The 22,500-nt window shown below is 36.0% G+C and overlaps 1 protein-coding gene across 1 annotated transcript in view; it reads left to right on the forward strand.

Annotated features, from left to right (window-relative positions):
• Positions 1-22,500, forward strand: part of LOC135208182 (uncharacterized) — a 71,677-nt gene that overhangs the window by 40,511 nt on the left and 8,666 nt on the right. The window contains exon 2 of the mRNA XM_064240318.1: positions 22,317-22,500. This exon is cut by the window's right edge and continues 2,305 nt beyond it. Within this exon, the coding sequence (XP_064096388.1) occupies positions 22,360-22,500 (141 nt within the window). The 5' untranslated portion in view covers positions 22,317-22,359. The remainder of the gene's footprint in view (positions 1-22,316) is intronic.

A 22,500-nucleotide genomic window follows, 5' to 3' on the forward strand; every position in this document is an offset into this window, starting at 1 on the left:
CCTTGACCTGAGTCGTAGCTGAAAGGAGAAGAATATTTAAATTGCATTATTTTCATTTTCCACATAGCCAAAACCTTTTTATTTATTTATTTATTTATTTATTTTATTTGTTAATTAATTTTTTCTTTTCCAATATGATCTCTTTATCTTTCTGCATTTCTTATTACCATCTGTAACTTCTTATAAATGAAACCCATGATATTCTTTGAATGCTTGAATCTCAAGTCAATGGGCTGTTTGGGCTTGTTCCATATAAATAGGATTATCATCTGGATAATAATAATAATAATAATAATAATAATAATAATAATAATAATAATAATAATAATAATAATAATAATAATAATAATAATAATAATAATAATAATAATAATAATAATAATAATAATAATAAACTGAAAGAAATGGCAGAAAACAGGCTAAGAAGCACGTAAAAAAGGGAGGAACTGGACGAGAAATTCAAAGTACAGGAGAGGGGACTAAACAACACAATAAAAGATGTAAAAAAGAGGCTTAAGGCCAAAGCACATAATCTTTGAATTTGCGATAATACAGCTTAATGAAATGTGGTTCACTAGCAAATTGTAATTTCAATATAGATCATAAATAAATTTCTAATACTTGTTGTAAGCAACAGCAAAATACTAGCTGTAAAATAGTCAAAATCAATAGGCAAAACCAAGAGCCAAACTAAGAGGCTAAACAAGCCAAACCAAAGGCTAACAAAGCCAACAGCAAAAGAATGACCATACAGTCAAAATGGACTAAAAGCTAAATGCAAAGACTGTTACAAATAACCATAAACCTTAGGCTAGCCTAGGCAGCTGACAACAAAGTTCAAATAACGTTAGGCTCAAAACTCACTTAGGCCACCCTAAATAAACTATAATAAACAACTTAAATACACTAACTTGAAAATAAATGTTAGCATAAACTCCATATTGGTTAATAATATCCAAATTCTAAAATTTTGTCTTTCAAATACAATCCAGAAAACAAATAAATACACCTTATTGTAATAATGTAACAAATTTATTTCCAATTAGTGTAAATATAATGAGCAGGCTATATGTCAAATTATTAGGTCGGTCTGAACATTGGAGACGAAAATATAGGGTAAAATTAGGCTAACCTCCAAGTTACTGAAAAGTTAAAAGTTTTGCTAGATTAACACAAGTTATGACTGAACCCGAATAATAACGAAATAGTAGCCTAGCCTATATGAATGTAAACAAGGTTGGGCACTGCCATAACGATGATAACCGCCAACTGGTTTTTGCAAACGAGAATCAAGAACCGGGAAACGTTGGCTATGACGATCGCGGATCCGGTTCGAAAGGACCAGAAGAAAAATTATTATTACTGTGGTGAAATTTTAATCTCCAGTATCTCAAAATGGTCCACAGCACATAATTTTCTTGAAGAAGGCAACAATGGTAGGAATTCTAGGCACTGGAATTAAAATGCAAAATAAGAAATAAATTTGTGCTTATGTTAAATAATGCTGGTACTTGCGTAATGCAGAGACAATAACTAACCAAGCGTTCTTATATAACTCCCCCATACACATTGGCCAAACATGCAAATTAACTTGTATAAAATACTTAGCTAGTTCGATGTCTTTAAGAAGATTCTTGGTAGGCACAAGAAGTGATTACATAATATAATTAATACAGAATGGCAATGGTCACCATTATCGAGACCCATGAACGTCCCTTTAAAATGCCATGTGTCCTCAGAAGCCAGGACAGAAGCACATAATACCAACGTTAAGGCGGAAAACAAATGGAGGGAAATTCTTGTCACATTAGCGAAATACAGGTAAAAAATATTACTTACAATTAAGAAATATTAATTAGCAATTATTAATTATTAACTCACAATAAATCTACAGTTAAATTAATGATAAAGAAATGAAAACTTTTCTTTTGATGTAAATGGAAATTAACTGTGTCATTTTATAACACCAAACATCAAAAAACTTTTGGGGGGTGGCTTTTGGGGGTGGGAAAGGTTCCTCTTACTGCTGAGAGAACATGGGCATTGGGGGTTCCTTTAAAGCATCTTGCGAGACCTCAGAGCTCGTGGAGATTCCTACAAGCCTCTAGAATGGCTTAGCCATACACACACACCCAAATATATATATATATATATATATATATATATATATATATATATATATATATATTATATGATTATAATCACTTTAGCACGTGATTCATTTATCACACATATCCACAGGTGAAAGATAGAAGGCGGGGTGTAGGTCCTGACCGGTTTCTACTTTATTTCCAGGCCATTGACAAAGGACTGACATATAGTATTAGAAGTCACAAATATAAATATAGTACAGAGACAGTACTGACGAACATACACATAACCATTTGAGACTGTAGGTCCACCCACAGGGTGGTGTCAAGGTAGGAGTGGTTTTCAAAACTCATTTGGCTAAAATTTACAATGATTTTTCAAGGAACACTATTGATAAGTACCCTCCATAGGAGACAACAAATCTACACCTGACAGGTGTCATGGAGGCGGGGTTGGAAGTCTCATTAGCACTACTGCCCCCTCATTATGTTTACAGATAAAATAATCCTATTCCATACATCTCTACTGCCTTCCTTAAAATTTATACAATTTACAAATTTCTTTTGATATTAAAGGATTAAGTTTATACATTCCAAGTATAAACTTGGTTGTAACTTTCTTTTATAAAGCTAGACTCAATGATATTCCTTTCCATTGCATTGTTCTCACTGACATGTACAAAATGTACCACTGTTTCCCTGTGCATATCTCACTCATTTTTTATGTTGCTCTATTCTCTTTTTCAGTGCTTTACCCATTTGACCAATGTAAAAATTGTCACAAGACTTACATGGAATTTTATATACTCGTCCTTTAGTATTGTCGGGGGAGTTCTTGATAAGTACATGTTTCATTGTTATATTGTTTTTAAAAGCGACATTAACACCAAAATAATTTCAGGACATTGGGGTATCTTTCATGTTATTATTATAAGGTAGTACAAGCAATTTTTTGTGTTGTAAGGTTATTTTTGGTTTTGATATGGTCTTTTTTGCTGCAGCTAATGCATTGTTTAGTACACATTCAGGATATTTCAGTTTCTTGCCTGTATTCCGAATCTCATCTATTTCCTCATCTATATATTCTGGGTTACATTACCTACAATGCTCTTAGATGTACATAGATGTAAACACTGATTTTTTAACTTTTTTGTTTTGTCCAGAATAGAAATGCACATAAGAAGAAATATTAGTAGATTTTCTGTAAACACTATATTTAAACCCACTACTATTTCTCCGTATGAGGACTCCAAAAAAGGTAGGCAAATCCATTATTTTCCATTTCCATAGTAAATTTAATTGATGGTACTAATTGCTTTAACCTAGCAAAAAAGTTATTTATTTACATCTTCGATCCTTGGCCATACACAAATTAGGTCGTCAACATACCTGAACCAAACTACATTAGGTTGTTAAATATTTTCTTTAAAAAAAACTCCATACATATATAAGTTGTTTAGCACTTGGGACAGAGGATTTCCCATTGCCATACCAAAATTTTGTGAGTAAAATTTTCCATTAAATTCCAATTTACATTCTTTCACGCATAATTTAATCAGGTCAATTAACGTGCTTTTAAAAAAGGGGATATCCAGCTGTGTGTGTACTAATAATTCTGATAAACTCCAGTAGATCACCAGTTGGTACCTTTGTGAATAGTGATACTACGTCAAAACTCACAAGCTTCGATTCATTGTGAACATGTACAGTATTTAGTTTACTTATCAGGTCCACATTATTCTTAATATTGGCATTAGAGATGGTACCTACCAACTAAAGGATTAAGGATATCGACTAAGTACTTCGCTAGTTTGTAAGAAGCGGAACCCACTGAGCTAATAATTGGCCTGGCAGGAAAGTTTGTTTTGTGGGTTTTTATTGTACCATACATATACTGTAGCAATGGAGAGGTCACACACAACTTTTTTTTTTATAAGACTTTCGTTACCTTTTAACAAACTGTTCGCTTTCCTAATGAAAGCACTATTCACATTACCTAACGGGTTCTTATTTGATTCTTTATATGTATGTACTATCATCACCCAAAAGACTATCCATTTTTCCAATACATTCATTTTTGTTTAAAATTACTAGAGCGTCTGATTTATCTGCTTTTGTCCTGTGTATATTTTTAACTTTTTTCAATTCGTTGAAGGAAAATTGAAACACTAATGACACAGAATCAAGTGCCTTTACAAATGGTGGGTAAAAGTCATAAGGGAATACGAAAAGATCGGGATGTCACAGAATGGTCTTCAGATTAAAATCGAAATCTACTTACTGGTAATCCTCTTTATTCTATCTTTCAATTCCTTCTGGAACAAATGTTTTATGACCGGGTCAAAAGAAAATAATCCTTGACTTACTTTAAAATTATTCACCCAGGATACCTGAATCAAAACCAATTCTAAGAAGTGACAATATTTGGCTTTGCATCCAATGTATTCTGCATGAGTATGGAAGGAGGGAAGGCAGCGCCACAAAGAAGACACGCTCGTCACGCCAAATACAAAGGTCCCACAGAGGTGGTGCGGAAGTTCAATCCCGGCGCCACCTGCTTCATGTATAATGACTCAAGAATGGGTCATTCATTCGTGAAAGTGTTTTGATTGACCTAAGATAGAAAAGCCAGGTGTATTGTATATTCGGAAGGCAGATTTTTGAATGATTTCTGATGTTAGTGAATTCAGGGTTGGGCAATTTCCAGCCTGTACGATGACTCACCCCTTGGTGTGAGTCAGCTCTGACCCTCAGCAATCTTTTGGTAGATCCCACGTAAATCATTCAAAAATCTGCCATACAAATATCAAATATTCTGACTTTTCTATCTTAGGTCAAGCAATCCCCTTTCACGAATTGTCCATTATTGGGTCATTATCCATTAAGCAGGTGGTGCTGGGATTGAACTCACGCATCATTTCTGGGGTACCTTTGTATTTGGCGTGAGGAGAGTGTCTTCTTCGTGGCTCTGCCTTTCCTCCTTCCATAATACTCATTCAGCTGTCGTCTTCTGACTGAACAGGTGCTCTTTTAACACTCTATGTTTCTTAGCTTTTTCATTCTTTTTCTTTGTTGTTTGGGTATAATTTTGACTATTTTAAGGATTTTTTAACTGCGAATTGTTGTTTTTATTTTTTATGTGATCTATATATTACGAGAGTCAAAATGACCCTCGTTTAAATAATTGTAGAGAACTCCTAACTGGGAAAAGTAACCTACCTTCGAATAGTCCCTTTGTGTGTCATCTCTGAAGCTAGCTGAAAAATCAATTATTAAAACTCTCGGCTAATTCAAACTCACGCTATTACAAAAATATAATCTTTATTTCCCAAAATAGCTAACACGAAAATGGAATAAAATGAGTTAAAGAACATCCCAAAAATCGTTAAACTACCATAACTCTTCCTGAAGTTGTATTTAAGTAAGTACCCCCTCTTACCTATTTCTGTCCCACTATTCATAGTCTTTATCAATAAAAGTCAACGCAAGTCTAGAGAATCCAATTTTTTAAATGGTGACTTCGAATCCATCTGAAAATGAGAATAAAATTATCAAACACTGAAATGTTTAAGTTCGTCAATAAATGAGCATCGCATCGCACTTCCCTTTCTCTAGAAACTGAACTCAATGTCACTACATAAGAGGTATAACTTTTCAAAGTCTTTCATTTTACCTTTTCCGATGGGTCTCGAAACGCCTTCCCCTACGGTGTGTTTCCACACACAGTCAATATCAGGTAATGTGTCTTAATCACCTTGCTAGGGGTTTTTATTCCATTTATTTTCTTACAAACGTACGTATGTACACTGACTAAGACGCACTGATACACACACGCTACTGAACACACGAACGTATACACGCTAGTCTATTTTGTGCGTTTCCATTTCCCCATGTTCACGGTCATTTGGCGCACATACTCGGTGACCTAAAACGACCCGAAGTAACCTTTCCTTGTGGTTTACCTCATATCTTTGGAATGCGCTCGCATCTCATCATCCCGTGACCGCGTGTTTTCGGTCACCATTTTGAGGAATCCACTGTTTTGCATCTAACCAGCAAGTGCTAAGGTTATCAACCCATTTATTTTAATATATATCTCTTTATTCCTCTGACCAGTGCCTTACGATGGCTCGGCAACCTAGACGTGTGCACCCCTGTCACGAACTACATTGGCTACTGGCATATACTAGTTCATAATGTCTTTAATTTGCCACATGATTTAGAGCTACTTCTGCTGCTGAGGTTCCCCTCCTCTGTTGGCTGCATACAAGTTTGATGGCTCCAGCAACGCACATTGACCATCATTATTGCTACCGTAACGACAATCACTGGAACTGTGTAGCGTTCGGCGAAGGAAAATTCGTCTCCAGTGTAGGCGGAACTTTAACCGCCTTGTGATCCCCATGAAAGTGTTTCATGAACACCTTTGTCAATGAGTTGTAGATCCGTCGGCTGAGCACCATGAACCATTCCAAAACGACTCTGCATGAACCATTATTAAGGGTCTGTGACCCCCGTAGGTGTATCCTAACACCCTCGTTGCTAAACTGTAGATTCGCCATCTTCCGATGAAGGAATCATAACCGCCACCTCGTTGCCGACTGAATTATTTTGCGACTTCAATGCAAGTGCATCCTGCACCTGCCTAGTAGAAGTATTGTAGACTCCTGACTTGTCCCAGAATTTATCCTGAGATGACCCATCGACGATATCTCGTATCTGCATTGGCGACCTGTGACCTCGTCTCCCCTGTGAAGAACCAACATCGGGCGCAGTAGATCCGAAGTTGTTTTCGTTGTCACCATTCGTGTGAGCTTGGGAATTCTCTAAAGTCATCGTGTGTCCGTGTTTCATCATTAATAGGTTCTAACTGATCCCTTGATATGTCTACATCATCTTAAAGAAAAATCAAGTCTTGCTTTAACACACGAATCTGTCATGAACTAACATAATCAATCTCATGGTTAATTATCAAAGACTGAAATTCTTCACTAAAATAAATATGGTCTTTACATACTGACCCCCTTTTTAAAAAAAAAAAAAAAAACTTACAAGGAGAATTTTTATCATTAACTGACCACTCATTTTTAATTGATCCTGTATCTGACAAATATACTATCAAAACCCCCAATAATGTTTATGCAGCAAAACCCCTGTAGTGTTTATACAGTTAACCTCCATCAAACATAATGTTGAATATACCTTCTATCTTATGTATCCCAAAATAAATTCTACCTTCTCTCTAAAATAGAAATCCTATGTATAGGTACCATAAAAACCACTTAATCCCGATGATTCACTGTAATGTCATCGCAGTAGTTACATCGTGGTAATTTCAACGTGGTAATTCCATCGCATGGTAATTACACTTCATACATTTTTACCGCATTGTCATTATATTATTGTAATATATCACATCGTCAGTGATTTCATCGTAAGGTTTCTTTCCCTGCAAGCTAAGTAAACCGCACAAGGCAAAAAAATAAATGAAGAATAGAATATAATGCACTTTTTTCCTATAAAACATTCCTTGTATTGCTTTTATAGTTGTTGATGGGGATCAAAGTATTTAACTATTTTCAAAGTAGTCTTATTTTGATGCTTTTCATGATTGTCGTTTTTTAAGCATGATTTGTTTTATTTTAAAAAGTAAAAATATATATTTAGTGTTGGAAAATCTAAATGGAAATTCTAGTTGGATAATCAACTGTAAAACGTTTTCAAAATATCTAAACATGTTTTACAGCATATTTAGTTTCAGAACGTATATAACTTTTCTAACACTCACCAAACAACTTTTAAGATTAATGGAGGTTTTGAATGTCTTTTTATTTTTTTTTTATTCTTTTAGCGTCGATGATTATCAGTTGTTTGACCCCAGTCTTATATCTAACTCAATTAATGAGTCTAAGAAAAAACTTCATTTGTATGAACTCTTGCATGGCACTTTGTTTTACAAAACTGGTCACATTTCCAAATAGTGTTTTCGCCACTTGTTCGTTCTTTCACAAATAGATGACTATTATCAATGAGCTTTTTTTGTATTCCTTATGCTTACGACGTACTGCAGAGGCATCGTGAAGGATTTACTTTTATTTATTTACAAAAACCGAGGATGTTTACCACCCAGAAAACAAGTTGGTTACAAAAATCGAAAATTTATGAAAAAATATTTATATAGGAAAAGTCAACAAGAAGGCCATTTGCTAATAGTCAGAAAGTTAGATACTTTGATCTCATCAACAACTATAACAGTAATACTTGGACGTTTTACAGAAAGACAAGTGAATTATATTTCATTGTTCATTTATTTTTTGGCATTGTGCGGTGAAAGAAACCTTACGATGAAATTTCTGACGATGTGATATATTGCAAAGTAGTTACAATGTAGTGAAAATGTATGAGATATAATTACCATGCGGTGAAATTACCATGATGAAATTACCACAATGTAATTACTGCGATGACATTACCGAACACCATCCCTACAGGTTTCCCTTGTAAAAAAATAATTAAACTATTTCCCATTACAAAATGTAAAAACAAAATAATAATAATTCAACTCTTTCCCCATTACAAAATGAAGTTTGTATCACCACACAAATTGCTGCCACAACATATAAGTATCATTCCCCAAATAACCCCTTAAAATGACCTATTAAAATTCTTCATCATGGAATGTCATCATCAACATTCCTGAAAGCAGTGCTAAACCTCTGAGTTTTTATTCAATAAATTATTTACAAAAACAGAACTACATATATTTCCATCTAAAATACATTGCATTTAATGTTACAAAAATTCTTTGTGAAATATTTTAACAATTTCTCTTTCAAAATGGCCTTGATATCCCTCTGGGTTTTTTTTATACTCGAAGCTTTTATTCTATTTGTAATCAAATGTTCAGGCACATTCTTGTCTTTGAACAACCATATATTTACAATATTTGGTTGTAAAAGAACCGTATATCCTTGAAGCCATGATAAAGGCCAAGCAGACCTATCACCCCAAATATTTTCGTCTTATTCTTATTTAGCATGCAACCCGTGGCTGCTTCAAATTTAGACACTAATGTGCTAATCTCCAAAATTCCCTTGTCACTGGCAACGAAAATATTTGTATCATCGGCAAACCCAAGAATTTTAAGGTGGTTATCATTTGGTAAGGGCAAGTGTTCAATACAACTATTTCTTTTTATAGCAAGATAAAGAGGTTCCTGGAAAACAGCATAAAGGAGCATAGAAAGAGGGCAGCCTTGTCGGACTCCCCTCTCCACACTAAAATATTTACCAATGTTACCATTAACAATGCAACAACTTCCAATATTCGTGTACAATATCTTGATGCAGGAAATCAGTTCATCACATAAACCTAGTCTTTCAAGAATCCGAAGTACAAAATTAATATCAACACGGTCAAATGCTTTCGACCAATCAAGATTTAAAATAGCATCTTGAACTCTTTTCTCACTACAATAATACACAATACCTCTAATTAAAGTATTACATGTATTTATGGATCTTCCAGGCACATTAAATTGTTCGGGACTGATAAGGTTGAAGATAACTGTTTGCATTCTTTTCGCCATTATCTTAGCAAGTATCTTATAGTCACAGCACAACAATGAAATTGGTCTCCAATTAGCCAAAGCACTCTCATCGGTGCCTTTCGATATGAGAGTGACCAATGCAATACTCTGACTCTTGGAGAGAGTTTTCATTTCCATAATATTTTCAAGCAACAGCTTTAGTTCATCCTTCATATCTTCCCAAAATACCTTATAAAATTCTATTGGGGTGCCATCTATACCAGGACATTTATTGTGAGCAATGGAACGAATAACATCACGTATCTCTCTGAGAGATATATTCTTATGAAATGTATCATTATCAGAATCAGTCATTTTTTTCTCTACAAACTGCATAAAGAGGTTTTGCATACGTACATCACAAATGTTTTTCCGGTAAAGTTTTTGGTAATACCTGAACACATAGTGTTCAATGGCCTGGCTATTTGTAAGAACAGTACCTTCATCAAGATTCGGAACTATGTTGCGTTTTGCGACTATTTCTCTCTTGACCTTTTTGCTATTTATTGCTCTTTGCTGTCCAAGAAAGTAAGAGGAGGCTTTTTCCCCTTCAATCCTGTCTTGAATTCTCGATCGTACTTTAACCCCTTCTAAAATCTGAGATTTTAGATTGTTTATTCTGTCTTTGAGAATAGTAATATCTGCTTAATCTGAGTTTCCTGACACATTAAGTTTCATGTAATGTTTCCTTAGTTTTGCTTCGAAATAATTGATGACCCCAAACTTCTGCCTGCTAATCCTTTCGCTTGAAATTACATTGTCTCTGAGCGTTTGACAGTACAATCTATCAATGCGCGAACCGTAGTTTGTGCGTACATATGTATACTGGGGTTCCCTGTAATGCAAAAACCATACATCATTAAACCTAAGGGTCCTAATTAATCTAAGCAGTGATTTTGACACATTTCATTCACTATTATTAGAATTGTCTCTAGGACTCAAAACACAGTTCCAATCACCTCCCATAATAGTATGGCTATTATCATACCGTAAGTAGTAGGACAATTCCTTGTCAAAAAGCTCTTCCCGTTCCCTTGTATGATGCTTGAATTACAGTCCGACTCATCGGTCACTGTGGTTTCATTATCATTATTACATTTTTGACCTGCTGGTATTTCATTTGCTATTGAGCAACAATTTTCTTGTTCTGACATCGTGCCATTAGCACCTTTAAAATAATTGGAACTATTAAAGGGTGGTAACATTGAATCACCTGTCGGAGGGGATGATTGAGCTAAATAAATCTTGACTCATAGGATGCGCTGTGTCGGTGTTACTTCTGTCCTCGTCAGCGTTGCCTTCAAAATGCCTTGATTCTTCCATGACGTCACAAGATCTCATATCATTCTCACTAGGTGAAGCTTCAACAGAATTACTGTCGGGTGAACAAACGTTCGCCTCCTCAGATATTGTTCCGTAGGTTGCAACAAGAGGTACTGCATCAGTCTCAGTAGTTCGTTGTGCGATGAAGAATCTTGCATTCAATATGTCTGTCCCACCATTATGTTCTAAGGTCCCATTTATAGGGGCCAAATTGTTTCCTTCAGATACAGTTGGAGTAATGTCAATGTCATCACGCAGGTCAATCAAATGGCAAGTCTCCATCAGCGTTTCGGATTCCGTTTGCAAGTCTGGTTGGGCGTTGGTTGCTGGGTTACTTCCGACTTCGACAGGACGGTCAATTATAGAAATGCTTTGGGGCATCCCTTCACAAGTTCGAACGTCTACTGGGTCCTGGTGGCTTACTGGCATTTAATTTCCTTTATTTTTTTGATTGCCAGATAAATGAGGGAAGTCTACTTCACTAATGATATTTAGTCTTTGTGTAATTCCAACTTCGCATTCATTAGCAAAATGGCTGGTTTGCCCACAAAGTCTACAAGTTTTAGTCTGCCCTTTATAGTATATATAGATATAAACCTTGGCACATTCAACATATAAGAAGGAAGGAATCTGTCGATTAATATCCATCGAAACTGTTCTGACACCATTATCAATACCTTTGTATCTTCCCTGACTTCGAGTGTTCTTCTTCACATAACTCACTCTTCCGTATCTGGAAAGAATGTCGTTCAGCATAAAGTCAGTCATTTCAAAAGGCACATTTTGCACTGTCACGTACGACCTGTAAGTTGACAAATCCTCAACTCGGATTTTTAGGTCGTCTCTTACACTGATTTCTTTGCCACCGAAATCTTCACAAATGTTTTCATATTTCTCTCTTGAGCTTAATTTAACAATTAACATAGTTTTCCCCAATTCTGCAATGCCCTCAATTTCATCGTCCTCTATACGTAAAGTATCATCAAGAATTAAGGGAATGTCGTCTTCATAAATTGCACCCACTAAATATCTAATACCTATGGTATTAATTCTTGTCAACCTTGGCGCATTCATTCTGGAGACAGAAAACGGAAGAGTCACTGCGTCTGGTTTGCGCTGGGCACAAATGACTGTGCGTCGTCGCCAACTTTACTACTCGCTAAAGTTGGCCATAGAAACGCCTCGAGCATAGCCCGAGGGCATACGGTTTTCCCGGCCAGGAAACCGGGGCAAAGAGTCCGGCTGTTTTGGAACTAAATAAATGCTAAGTTCACATTCCTACTTTACTTAAAGGAAGGGCAAAATAGTCACTGCATGTTCACACACCTGCGGGTACATTTAAAACGCCTTCAGTGCTTTAGAAGTCGCATAAAACTCCTGTTCCCTCGACAGAAACCACAACACGACCTGGCCCTCTGCCAAGCGATCGTCCAATCCAACCAACAATTGTCTCATCCGAGACAGAACAACATTGTCAGCACCAAACCACCTGTTTATTCAACATGTCCTCAAATCGCACCATTGACTTGTCTAGTCAGACTCGTAAACTCCGAAGTCATCATTCGTCAAATTGGCCCCAAAATCAACCATTTAATCCTCGCTGGGAATCCTCAATAAATCTTCACTGATACTACAGAACCACATTAGACCTCAAAATTTATCCTCAGGACATCCTCATTGTTACCACAAGGGTACCCAAAATTGTCCTAAAAAAAATTCCTCTATTATATAGCCACCAATATAAAATATACCACTATAAAATATCCACCACAGGTTAAATCCTAAGCCATTTGACCACCGATATACCTCAAAGTAACACCCTAGAAATCACCTCGTCCGGATATAAACCACGATCCCCGAATATTAACCACAGACCGCCAAATATATATATATATATATATATATATATATATATATATATATATATATATATATATATATATATATATTATCACTGGTGAATAGAACCTCATAGAATACATGACCTTATCAGGGGAACCGTAAAACCGCAATGCACCAGTACCAACCCCCAAGAGCCACAATACCACAAAGAACCACAGTCACCACCCCATTGGCTCATAAAATCACAAATCACCACCAAAAATCATAGCCAACAATAATTCGCCATCAGAATAACCACAATAATCGTCCCCAACAAAATCAACACCACCAGGAATCACGAAATCACCAAAATCATCATCAGGTATCACTAAATCACTAAGAATTACCACCAGGTATCACCACCAAACATCATCACCAGAAGAATTCCTTGTAATATTTCTCAACTCTACGGTATTTACCTACATTTTTCACCCATTCTTCTTTTATTAAAATAATTACCTCGGGTTTTATCGCCAAATCGCCGCAGTTTGCGTATAAGAAACTATTAAAAGAATGAAAGAAAAAATGTTACATAAGACTGATTAATCATATTTCGTCATCCATTTGCAAAATCTAAAAAAAATGTAACTGCGCAGTTTCACCTTTTTATCATTTTCCCCATCTTCTTCATCTTTGATATGTGTCAATTTCGATGGACCTGTCTTTTCATCTAAGACTACAAATCTGTTTCCTTTCTTTTCTTCAATAACTATAAAAGGACCCTCAAAATTTGGACCTAACTTATAATTTAGTTAATTTCTCACATTGATTTTTAGGAATACGTTATCTCCAATCGCAATTTTAACATCTAATGCTTTCTCGTTGCATCTTTCCACCATTTCTCTGTTCTTAGCCTCGAGATTACGGCTGAAACAAGCATATCTCTCCTTTGCTGTGGAAATTAATGCTTCAATTGTATCTTCTCCATGATGAGGTATAGTTAGCAAATCAAATGTGCCTTGCACTTGGCAACCAAACAATGCTTCGAATGGAGACATTTTAATGGAATCACTGAACATATGTCTAACTATATCTGCATATCTATCACAATTTCTATTTTTTCCTCCTATAGACATCCTGAGAGCTTCGAGCACTTTCCTGTTTGCTCGTTCACATAACTCATTAGCTTCAGGTCTGTATGGAATAATTGTTACTTCCTGTATCCCCATGACTTGGGTGAGCCATACCTGCAGATGACCCTATTGAAAAATGCTACACTTTATCGGCTGTTTTATGTTTAAGTGGAAAAATTTCTATTGTGCTCGTTAGTTCATTTGTTATTACCAACAAGTACTTATTTGCATATGTAGATTCACAAAAATTTCCTAAGATATCCATATGTATTCTCTGAAAAGGTCTACTTGGTATCAGATATGACCCTAATTTGCAAGAAGTTATCCTTGCAGGTTTGCAAGCATTGCACACTATACAGTTTTTCAAAAAATTTTCCACATCCTTCCACATTTTTCCAAATATACTTATTACGCATCTCATTATACGTTTTTTCTATCCCCAAATGTGGACTACCAAACCTGCAATGTACTATATCCAAAACTACTGGAATTAGGACTTTTGGAATCCCGAACTGTGTCATGTCTCTTTTACTTTTACTAGCCCTTACTTTATATTTAATTTTCCTGACCAACAGATTACCTTCTAATTCTAAACCTGAAAGAGGTAACTTATGGCCTTTCTTGACTAATTCCCCACTGAGGAACGCTTTTGTGTCTGCCAAAATTTCATCCTCATCTTGCCTTTGCTCTATGAGACTTATATCCCATTGTACAGAATCACTAGTAACTACCCCAACTTGAAATCCTTCCGTATCATAAAAACTTCTACTAAGGGCATCTGCGACTACATTTAACTTGCCTCCTATATATTTGAGCTTTGCATCAAAGTCTTTGATAATTAAGAACCATCAAGCTCTTTTGGGTGACAAATCGGGTTTATTGAAAAGATCCAATAATGGCTTGTGGTCTGTAAGAACTTCTACTTTATTCCCCATTAGTAACATTTTGAAATGAACTAAACTTGATACTATTGCAAAGGCTTCTTAATCTATGGTAGCTATTGGTCTTTCATTGCTGACCTTTGTCCTAAATTTCCTACTATAGAAGGCTATGGGATGGAACTTCCCATCAAATTTTTGCATAAGGGAAGCACCTATACCCTCCTGAGTGGCATCAGTCACAAATGTGAACGGTTCATTGAAATCTGGAAATTTCCTAACTGGGGGATTAATTAATGCATCCTTAAATTTCTAAAAAGCTACTGTTGTGGTTCTCCCCAATGAAAAAGAATGTCTTCTCACAACACATCTGTTAAAGGAGCTGTTATATTAGAAAACCTTTCCAGGAAACGGCAAAAATATCCCTCCATTCCCAGGAATGATCTTATTTGTTTCTTTGACTTCGGGAAAGGAAAATCTGCAATTGCTTTGAGTTTATCGTCATTTACTCTAACTCCTTCTTTAGATACGACCTAAATATGTAATTTGCCTCTTCAAGAAGGAACACTTAGCTAGCTTAATTTTCAATTCTGCTAACCTAAGCCTCCTAAGTACTTCCTTAAGCAATTCTAAATGTTGCTTGATCGAGTCTATTGCAATCAATATATCATCCATGTACACAAAAACATTTTTACCAAATACCCCTGCAAAACTGTGTTTACTAACCTCGTAAAAGTCGTAGGACTACCTGACAAACCAAAAGGCATCCATACAAATTCAAAATGTCCCTTGGGCACTGAAAAAGCAGTATATTCCTTGTTATTTTCGATAAGAGGGACCTGCAAAAAACCCTGCACTAAATCAATTGAACTATAGATATTATGTCCCCCAATTTCTACAAAAAGATCTGGTATGCACGTGACTGGATAGCGGTCTGGAATTGTTTTCCCGTTCAAACATTTAAATGCAACGCATACTCAGACAGAACCGTCCTTCTTAGGCACTGCTAACAGAGGAAAGTTGTATGGAGATGCACTAGGTCTAATAATTCCTTCCTCTTCTAATTTACTGACCTCTTTCTCTACTTGTTCTATGATTTTGAAAGGTATGCGATATGCAGGAATAAAGATAGGTTTCGTACCTTCCTCTAAGTTTACCTTATGTTCTAACACATTAGTCCGTCCCAATTTATCCCCTCGTAAAGCTACTGTATCCCCAAATTCTGCCAAAAGTTTGCTTACCGCTTTTATATACTCTTTATAGTCTGCATTAGCAAAATGTTTTCTCTGAATTAAAATAATTACTTCCTCATAGGTTTCGGCACCTGAACACAAAGTTATCTGCTCTCACCTAAGCACGTAATATTTAGTTACACTTCCAACCGTGCGTAATTATTTCCTGCTATCATTTTATCACTCTCCTGCAAGAAACACGTCTGTACTTAAACACTAGCTAACAGCACTGCCAAGCCCTGCTGATACCTGAATTTCGCTGACTACAAGTTAAGCCCCCTATTTGTCAGCAATAGAGAGTCAGTTGCCAAATGCACATAATTATAACCACTTTCCCTAACATATACCTAATCTATCTAACCCTAGTCTCTCCGGAAACATAATCTATAGGCCTGAATGCCTTTTGTTCACTGCCACCACTATAACGCGAGTCAAAATGACCCTCGTTTAAATAATTGGAGAGAACTCCTAACTGGGAAACGTAACCTACCTTCGAATAGTCCCTTTGTGTGTCATCTCTGAAGCTAGCTGAAAAATCAGTCATTAAAACTCTCGGCTAATTCAAACTCACGCTATTACAAAAATATAATCTTGATTTCCCAAAATAGCTAACACGAAAATGGAATAAAATGAATTAAAAAACATCCCAAATATCGTTAAACTACCATTACACTTTCCGAAATCATATTTAAGTAAGTACCCCCTCTTACCTATTTCTGTCCCACTATTCATAGTCTTTATCAATAAAAGTCAACGCAAGTCTAGAGAATCCAATTTTTTAAATGGTGACTTCGAATCCATCTGAAATGAGAATAAAATTATCAAACACTGAAATGTTAAAGTTCGTCAATAAATGAGCATCGCATCGCACTTCCCTTTCTCTAGAAACTGAACTCGATGTCACTACATAAGAGGTATAACTTTTCAAAGTCTTTCACTTTACCTTTTTCAAATTATTCGATAGGTAAATCGATTTATAATTATTATTGGCTTCCGAAAGATAAAGAAACACAAGACAAATAGATTCCAGATGTGCAGGAGGAAGGCCAATTTCAACCCCATGACGCAGCAGATATGCAGCAAGCATTTCGAGAAATCTGCTTTCAAAAGAAATCTAAAATATGAACTACCTGGGAAACCGATTCCTCCAAGATGCAAAGAATTCAAGCCTGGAGCAGTTCCAACTCTACATTTACCATAAATTAAATTATTTAGGATAATGTGGAAATATTTATATAGGAACCCTCTCTATGCAAGGCCTTGTCTCTATGGACCTTCATAGTGTGGGGGATAACAAGGCCAACAGAATTAATTACCCAGATAATAAGTAAGCAAGCAAGCTAGCTTGGAGTGCTAATATATACTTTGTTAACATAATTATCTACACTATATAAACAATGATTGCCATCTATTCCCGTTTGATTAACTCTCTCTCTCTCTCTCTCTCTCTCTCTCTTTTTATATATAATGGATAAAACCGACTTCCATCCAAACTGTTCAGTTGATTTCTATTTTCCCACTCATTCTTTCCCTCAAAGAGAGAGAGAGAGTTACAAGAAGTTACAAGGATTAGGATGTCTCATAGATTTATTTGTCCATCCGGGTAGACATTGTGTGCTCACTTATCTTTAGGAGCTGGTTTTACAATTAATTCACAGTGTTCTAATGATTTTGTCTAGCTTTCTTTTGAACTATTCTACACCGCTGCTGCTTACAACTTCTGGTGGCAGTTTGTCACATATCTTGTATGTGAAGAAGTTCCCACAATGGGATGTGTTGTATCTCTTCAGTTCTAGTTTCCATCCATTATTTCTTGTCTGGTTTTCGTTTAATGTGAAGATGTTACTGTTTACTTTTATTATTTTGAATGTCTATTAGTTGTCCTTGCAATTGTCGTGTTTCTAGGTCATACAGGTTCAGGCTCTCTTGTTGTTTTTGTTAACCTATTTGCTGATGGATGGAATTAACTTTGTGGCTCTTTCTTGTACCCCTTCTAATCTACTTAAGTCTTTTCTCAGTGTTGGTGACCAAAACTGCACTTCATATTCAAGATGTGGTCTAACTATTGATGTGTAGAGCTGCAACACCATTTCCTTCTTCCTCTATTTCAGCTGCCTCTTTACGTATCCCACTAGTTTCTGTGCCTTCTTTCTTTTCAGCTTTTAGTGGATTTTAAGTCCTTGGTGATAATAACTCCAAGGTCCTATTCTTGTTCTACACTATTTATGTCATTCCCAAGCATCATGTAGCTGGCATGAGGGTTGTTTGTTCCTATTTGTAAACCTTTACCCTTATCCGAAATTTTTTCAGAAGGGTCACTTTTTATCTTAAAATATTTCAAACAGAGAGAGAGAGAGAGAGAGAGAGAGAGAGAGAGAGAGGAGGGGGGGGGTAATTTTCCTCATATGAATATATATTATAATATATATATATATAGATATCTATATATATATATATATATATATGTATATATATATATCTATACACACACATATATGTGTGTATATACATTGTCACGAGTGGAAATAGAATTATTGGGCAAAAATAGAAGGGAGGGAGCTGGGGAGGCTGATGTGAGGTGGGGAATGAATGGGTCGGGGTCGGGCCAGAGCGGTCGGTCAGAGTCGCAGCTGCCAGATGGCGCCAGTGGACGACTGAACTATTAAATATTAGTTAAAAACTGGGAAATTGTCTGAGCGGGGTCTGGTATGTGGCATTTTGTAGGACATGGAGAGGCGCATTGAGAGGATCCAGTGGGAATGTTAGGCGGACCCCCTTTCTTCTTTCCCCCTTTGCCCCCTTCCTTCCTTGCATTTTTGTTTGTGTATTATGTTCACTTGGCCCCAATTGGACTACTGGTTGCAATTCCAGCCTTACTTGGTTCAAATAATGTTGTAATGCTAAGGAAGGGATGGCCAATGGGAGGGTCCCAGTCAGTAAGGCACGACCCAGACAGGCAATAATTGGTTGACTGACGGACGACATCAAACCAGTTTCCATGAAAAGCTCCAAACCTCACCTCATACTTGGACCTAATCTAACTTTAACCGAACCTCACTTAACTTAACATGACATAATTTAAGCTAACCACACCATAACTTGCAAAAAAACAACAAAGGGCGGCCAACTGGTCTAAACTGTATAAAAATGCCCTTAACCTACCTCAATCAAACTTAACTTGTGAAAAAAACGACAATGTCGACCAAAATAATCGTCTGAATCACAAAAATTCACCATTAACCTAACCTGACCTTCACTTGCCAGTTTTGGAAAAAAATCAAAAAGGTTTGACAAAATCTCGATGAAAACTGGTCGAAATTCCACAACAATTACCTTAACCTAACCTAACTTTAACCTCATTGAACCTTATTTGGCAAAAACCCATCAGATATTGGACAAAATTCCTAAATAGCAACCTTAACCTAACCTTAACCCTTAAACGCCGAAGCGGTAAAAAAAAAAATGTCTCCCCTGTGCCGGAGGTGTTTCAGAGTGAGCGCGGAAGCGGAAAAATATTTTTTTCAAAAAATCACAGCGCGCTTAGTTTTCAAGATTAAGAGTTCATTTTTGGCTCCTTTTTTTTTCATTGGCTGAAGTTTAGTATGCAACCATCAGAAATGAAAAAAATTATCATTATCTTATACAAATAATGTGATATATGATAGCGCAAAAACGAAATTTCACATATAATTGTATTCAAATCGCGCTGTGTGCAAAACGGTTAAAGGTAACAAGTTACTTTTTTTCGTTGTAATGTACACTAAATTGCAATCATTTTGGTATATAACACATTGTAAAACGATAAAAGCAACACAGAGAAAATATTATCACAAAATAATGCATGAATTCGTAACGCAGAGACGTAAACAAATATTTTTTTCAAAAATTCACCATAATAAATCTAAATAATGTCCTAGAGACTTCCAATTTCTTTCAAGCTGAAGAAAAATGATTTAATATTACTATACTGTAAGAGTATTAGCTTACAATTGCAGTTTTCGACCATATCTGACGAGTTAAAGTTGACCGAATGTCGAATTTTTTTATATATATATTTTTTATATGCAATTATTTCGGAAATAAGAAAAGCTACAACCTTCAAATATTTTTCGTTTTATTCTACATGAAATTGCGCACATTTTCATAGAAAAAACTCTATGAAATGCCTAATATGAAACGGAGCAAATATTCCGAGAATGGGACGTACGCATTTCGGAGATTTGTGGCGGAGAATCCGTGCGCGGAGGGAAGAAAAGATTTTTTTTTAAATTCACCATAAATCTAAATATTTTGCTAGAGACTTCGAATTTGTTTCAAGATTAAGATAAATGACTGAATATTACTAGACTGTAAGAGTTTTAGCTTACAATTGCGTTTTTCGACCATTTCGGTAGAGTCAAAGTTGACCGAACGTGGTTTTTTTTTCAATTTATCGTGATTTATATGCAAATATTTCAAAAATGAGAAAAGCTACAACCTTCAATTATTTTTTGTTGTATTCTACATGAAATTTCGCACATTTTCATATATAAAACTTTATGTAACGGCTAATTTAAAATGGTGTAAACATTACCACAATCGCACGTATGATTTTTTCGGAAGAGTTACCACGCGGACGTAAAGAAAATGTTATTTTTTTCATAAATTCACCATAAATCGAAATATTGTGCTAGAGACTTCTGATTAGTTGCAAAATTAAGGTTAATGATTGAATATTACTAAAATATAAGATTTTTAGCTTATAATTGCGTTTTTCGACCATTTCGGTAGAGTCAAAGTTGACCTAAGGTTGAAATTTTGGCAATTATCGTTATTTATATGAAAATATCTCAAAACTGATAAAAGCTACAATCATGAGTATTTTATTGTTGTATTTTACATAAAAGTGCGCAGATTTTCATATATAATACTTCCTGTAACAGCTAATTTACAATGGTACAAAAATTATGTCAAAGTGAAAAAATAATTTCCGAGATGTGGCACAGATACTTTTTAGTGCGGCAAGAAAGAAATTCGCGCTTACGCTCCTGCGTAATGATTGTAAACAAAACAACACCTTGATCCGTGAACTCCCAGCATCCCCCAAGGCGCGTGATTCAAAAGTTTTAGACTGGTAGGCCTATAAGTATTTTTCCGCAAATCTTAAAAAAAAACTTTTGTAAGTCGACGTAAAATACGTCCAGTCGGCACCCGAGAGACAAAAAATGTCGACGTAAAATACGTCCAGTCGGCAGTAAAGGGTTAACTGGCATGAAATCCATAAAAAATGGCTTCACCTACCGTAAGTTAGAGAAAACATCGAAATTTGGTGAGAAATTGGCGAAAATTCCGTCAAACCCGGCTTATTATTAAAAAATCAGCTGAACCTAAAACTAAAAAAGTTAAAATAATACTTAACAGCCAAAAGTAGTACGAAAACACTGAAAATAGTACTTAACACCCTAACCTTGTACTAAAACACTGAAAACAGTACTTAGCAGTGGAAACTACATTTGAAAGTAGTACAAGAATAGTGAAAATAGTACTTAACAACTGATAAGAGGAGAAAAACACTGAAAATAGCACTAACAACTAAAACTAGTATTAAACACAGAATCTAGTACTTAACAGCTGAAACTAGTACTCAACAGCTGAAACTGGTACTACAACACCAAATCTAGTACTTAACTGCTGAAACTAGTACTAAAGCACCAAAACTAGTACTCAACTGCTGAAACTAGTACTAAAACACCAAATCTAGTACTTAACAGCCAAAACTAAAACATCGAAGCAAATATTGGCCAAAAATAGAGGGGTGGAACAGGGCCGATTTGTGGAGGGGAATGGGTTGCCAGCCGACCAAGGAAGGATTGGCTGACTGGATTTGGGTGGCCCAGGTGTGCAAGTGGGCCCCCCACCAGAGGGGGGCAAAGTCTGAAAACTTTATTCTAACCTAACCTGTCCTAACCTACCCTGAATGTAACCTATCCAAACCCAATCTTAGCTAGGCTAATAACCTAAGGAAAATGTCTGCTTCTTCCTTCCCTTTCTCCAGTCTCCTCCATCCACCAATCTGTTCCCTTCCTTCAATTCCTCAAATTCTCTCTGGTTCCTCCTCCTCCTTCTCCTCCTCCTCCTATGGATCTCATCATGAGGAGGAGTCAAGTTAAAGCTAATGTTACTGCTGCTTCTCTTGTTATCATTATTACTGATGTTTCTCTCATTCAGTTTCCTCATCTTAACTCCTCTAATTCTCTTCTTCTTCTCCGCAGGTTGTCTCTTCTTGAAGACTTTTCCAAGAAGTATTCAGAAAAGATGGATTCCCACCCAGAACCAGTTTTTTCTCCTGAAGTCTTGAGATATTTGAAGTATTATAGTTGCATGAGGCACTGGGGGGAGAAAGTGTTCTGTGAGATATACAACCTAAACTTTCTCCACGGACAACACAAGAGCATC

The sequence above is a fragment of the Macrobrachium nipponense genome, chromosome 35 (genome assembly GCF_015104395.2).
Source record: "Macrobrachium nipponense isolate FS-2020 chromosome 35, ASM1510439v2, whole genome shotgun sequence".
NCBI classification, from domain to species: Eukaryota; Metazoa; Arthropoda; class Malacostraca; order Decapoda; family Palaemonidae; genus Macrobrachium; species Macrobrachium nipponense.